Raw genomic sequence first — 4,366 nt, 5'->3', positions numbered from 1 at the left:
GGCAGAAATGTGGGGGGACTAAGTCCCCCCAAGCCCCCACCTATTTGCGCCAATGTTTAAACGTATTCAATTTCCCGTTAAATTAGCATTAGCAATAACTATAAATAAAGCACAGGGACGTTAAGTGCTTACTTAACGTTGCTGGAATTGACCTAAGCGTTCAATGTTTTTCTCACGGTTAACTATACGTCACCCCGTCACGTGTGACACATTCAAATTGTATTTGTATATTTTTGCCCCCGATCCAGAAAAAGTTGATAACGTCGTTTACTAAGAAATTGTTTAAGTCTTTAAATTATCAAAATACTGGCATAATTCATATATTTTGTTCCATCCATAGTTATACCCATAAAATTTACATACACGACCTCTTATTTTAGCGCTTCGTACATTAAATCTATTAAATAAAAAGAAATTGCAATAAGCATCAATTTTTCTAATGACACAAGCGATATAATTTTTTTCAACATAATGAAGAATCTGCGGTGGCGACGCTAAATTTATATGGCTACATTACCACGGAGACGTGACTAAAAGTGGTCTAAAATAAAAATAATTATTTAACATCCAGAAAATAAATAGCAAATTAATATCTGAGAAATCTTGCAATAGCGAATTGACGGGTCAGTTAGTTATTAATAATTATATATTTAATTACCTATTAATTCACTATACATGGTTAAAATTCATACCACGGGAGCGCCACCGTATTCGGGTCTTATATTATAGAAAAACTCCTGTAATGTGATTATTATAGTAGAGCATATACATATGTCATATCGACATGAAATGGCGCCTTCTGGAGAAATAAAATATGAAGACATGTACTGTCGCACATTGTCTATATTATTTCTCCTACGGTTGTTTTCATTAATTAACGTGAAGTTATTCATGGGACAATTATAGAGAGTATCTGTACATTTTACTCCATCTCTGATGCATACATAATTATGAAGAACACGGCAGGCTTTAATAATTGGTGGGAATGCACGAGATCGGACGAATTTTGGTCGCCGCACAGTAGCGTTCTTACGATGGACTTACTATAGTTAAAAATTCGCTTGGTATTTAGGAAGCAGATTAACAAAACGCGCTCTGATGGAAACAATATGTACCTTCCAATTCGGGATGTATAGATATAGTTTTATCTTGGTTATTTTACTTTTAATAATAAATTAATTTTGGTATCGAAACTTTATACGCTTTTATAGCAAACTGTATACGTTGGCAAGTACTACTAATATTATCAAATACATTCAAATACACTTCACTTAATTACTTAAAGCAAAGTGTATTCAAAATGTCGGGAAAATACATATATAATAGAAGAATGGATAGGCCATGTTAAATCATACAACGCATGGTGTCGCGGTCTTTTAAGTATGAGAGAGAAGGCAGTTTCTCACTCCCACATTGTGCGAGTTTGTTAGGTTATGTTCAAATATAAAAATTTAAATAGATAATATCCTTAGATAATAAAAGAAACTGAAAATTACTTTTGAAATTTGTTGTAACTAGTGTATTTGTCAATTTATTTTATAGTTTGTTTATTTATTATTTAAATTGCCACATTTAACAATGGTCCACGTTTTTTGTGTGTGCTGCAATACCAGCAATAATAATAAAAACATTTCTTTTCATGTGCAAGTATGCCTATAGTATACTTAACTACCTACATATTTCTAGTGAACATAATAAGTAATTACAATACATTATTTTTAGATTTTCAAAAGATAAATCTAAAAGAACCGTGTGGCTTAATGCACTTAATTTAACATAAATACCAAATTGGAAGAAAGTTTGTAGCGAACATTTTAGCGTTAATGTTTTTATATTTAGCAACAATTGTAATATTCCCCAAAAAACTGCAGTACCAATCAGGTTAACATCCTTAAAAAATTAACATACTAAAATTCGACTTATAATATTTTTTTACTTTTTAGTTATTCTAAATTGATGGAGGAACATAGTTGTAATAACTTAAAAATATGAATAAAAATAAATTCGACTCCTGTCGATAGTTATATTTTATTCGAAGGCGATACAAAACAATATATATATACAAATATAATATACAAACTTTTAAACTAAGAAATAATCTAGGTTAAAATAAACAAAAACTTTTCAAACGCTATCTGCGTACTTATAAATAAAAATATATGTGTTGAAAAATTAGTCATCATGATGATAAATCCTCATCTTCAAAACACCTACTGCATTCAATTCTTTGTTGGCGATGATTTTTACAAACATTTTTATGACATTTTTCACAAGCAGTGTTTGTCCTATTATTTTTATGTGACCCACATAAATAACAATATCCTTTTCGAGTATCTTTATTTATTTCAACAGTCGGTTTTTTGTAATCGGAAAGAAAAGTGAGAACATCTTTTGGAAGGCCCCAAATCTGAGCTCGTTCTCTCCAATGTTCTTGCATCAACGATATAGCCAAAGTCTTCAGGTATTCCGTTCTTCTGATATTGTTTTCGAGATTATTTGCTAGATATATCTTATAGAAATTTATACCCGCAATGTCTAAGATTCTAAAAAATACCGTCATGGTCCAACGCCTAGTTTTTCTAGATGTTGAGTATGTTGAACACATTTGGTCTACCGAATCGACACCTCCTTTTGTGCTATTGTAGTCCATAATGGTCTCAGGTTTATGGGTGTCTGGGTCGATGACCACCGTGTCATGCATTGTTGACAAAATTATCACGCATTTTTTTTTCGTCGTCACATAGCTTGTCAATGACATGTCATTTTGGAAACCTGACAAACTGGATCCAACTTGGCGGTTTTTTTCCGATATGAATTCGGGAGGTATTTCTCTTTTATTTCTTTTCATAGTGCCCAACAGTGTCAATCCTACCTGTAACAGGTCTTCAGCCAGCGGATAGCTTGTGTTAAACTAACCGTTTCACAATGTCAGTAGGTTTGTTAGAATTATTATCATATGGCCCAACCAATTGCTTACCACAGTAAAGTTCAAGGCTATAGGTGTAAAATGTTTTGTTGTCACAAAGTGCGTAATATTTCAGATCATATTTAGCCGGTTTTTGTGGCATATACTGGATGAACCCACACCTTCCACGAAATGTGACGAGCATTTCATCTATCGTGACAAACTCTCCGACACTATAGGAATTCTGACAATTTTTGACAAAGTCTGATTGAAATTCTCGAACTGCAGCTAGTTTGTCAATTTTCTCACGATCTTTTCTATCAGTTACATCATCCAAGTGAAGCGATCTGAGCAAAAATAAAAATCGCCTATAGCTGAAATTGGCCCTGAGAATCACTAATCCTGTACCACCTGACTGCCAGTGCTCAAATATGTCTGCACGATTACCTTTTTTGATGGAGAGTAAAAAAAGAACACCTATCAATGCCATGATTTCATTTCTAGAAGTAGATTTGAAATCCCTCTGTCGTAGCTCTTCTCCCTTTTCTGCTCGTAATGCAACGTTTAGCGCAAGAGTTTTCATAATGTAAATATTTGTGTACGTAACAATACGGTCAACCATATCAGGCGAGATAATTTTCGAAAAGGCATCAAGAGGAGTAAGTGTATTTTTAGCCGAATCCTTAGGCCCTGGGAAAATTTTTACAATATTTTTGGCTCTGGTTCTACGTCTGGTTGTGTTCAATGCATCAGAGTTACTGAGCCACAACGTTTCACCATCTTTACCCACATAAAAAAAAATAATCGTCATCACTCACATCATCACCAGCGGGTAGATTATTCTCATCAAATAATGATTGTTCAGAGTCACTGCTGACGTCATCCTGTTTAATAAATTCAGGTTCATAGTCAATGTCGTCATCATTGTCGTCCTCTAAAAAATCCTTGTCAGAAAGCTCTTGCAAACACTGAAGAATGTCATCGGATGCAGTGTACCTCTGCGCCCTGAAAAAAAAGCAATTTAAAAAATTAGATTCATGACTAATATAAAAATACCAGATTTACAATTATGAACTTAAATACCGAAATAAATAAACATATGAATATAACAAGGAATTTATGAAAATGTACACAAAAAAAAAAAAAAATAATAAAAAATACTTACATTTTTGTGCGCACTGCGGTATTTGTACCGCAATTACAAAGTATATTGATGCGCTCAGAGGCTCGCGTGCTGCAAACAGACACACGTCAACTTCAATACTGAATAGTGATAAAACGCGACATGACTGTTAGCCGACTCTTACGCCATCTTGTGTCTTATTCAATAACTTAAAGTTACCGTGCGTCTCAATCGGGTATACCGAGGCTTAAGAAAGTTGCCGCGTTTTTTCAAAAAGTGCGGCACGGATGCCGCATGAGCGCACGGCAGAAGGATAATACTCATAATAGTGGAAATCT

General features: G+C 33.8%; 1 protein-coding gene across 1 annotated transcript; it reads right to left on the bottom strand.

The window, feature by feature from the left end:
• Positions 1-2,179: 2,179 nt before the first annotated feature.
• On the bottom strand, positions 2,180-2,848 carry LOC103310056 (piggyBac transposable element-derived protein 4-like). The gene has a single exon (XM_008187126.1). It carries the CDS (start codon positions 2,846-2,848, stop codon positions 2,180-2,182), a length of 669 nt encoding a protein of 222 aa, XP_008185348.1.
• Positions 2,849-4,366: the final 1,518 nt, after the last annotated feature.

The sequence above is a fragment of the Acyrthosiphon pisum genome, chromosome X (assembly GCF_005508785.2).
Source record: "Acyrthosiphon pisum isolate AL4f chromosome X, pea_aphid_22Mar2018_4r6ur, whole genome shotgun sequence".
Taxonomy (NCBI): Eukaryota; Metazoa; Arthropoda; class Insecta; order Hemiptera; family Aphididae; genus Acyrthosiphon; species Acyrthosiphon pisum.
This window is presented reverse-complemented; position numbering and strand designations above follow the sequence as displayed.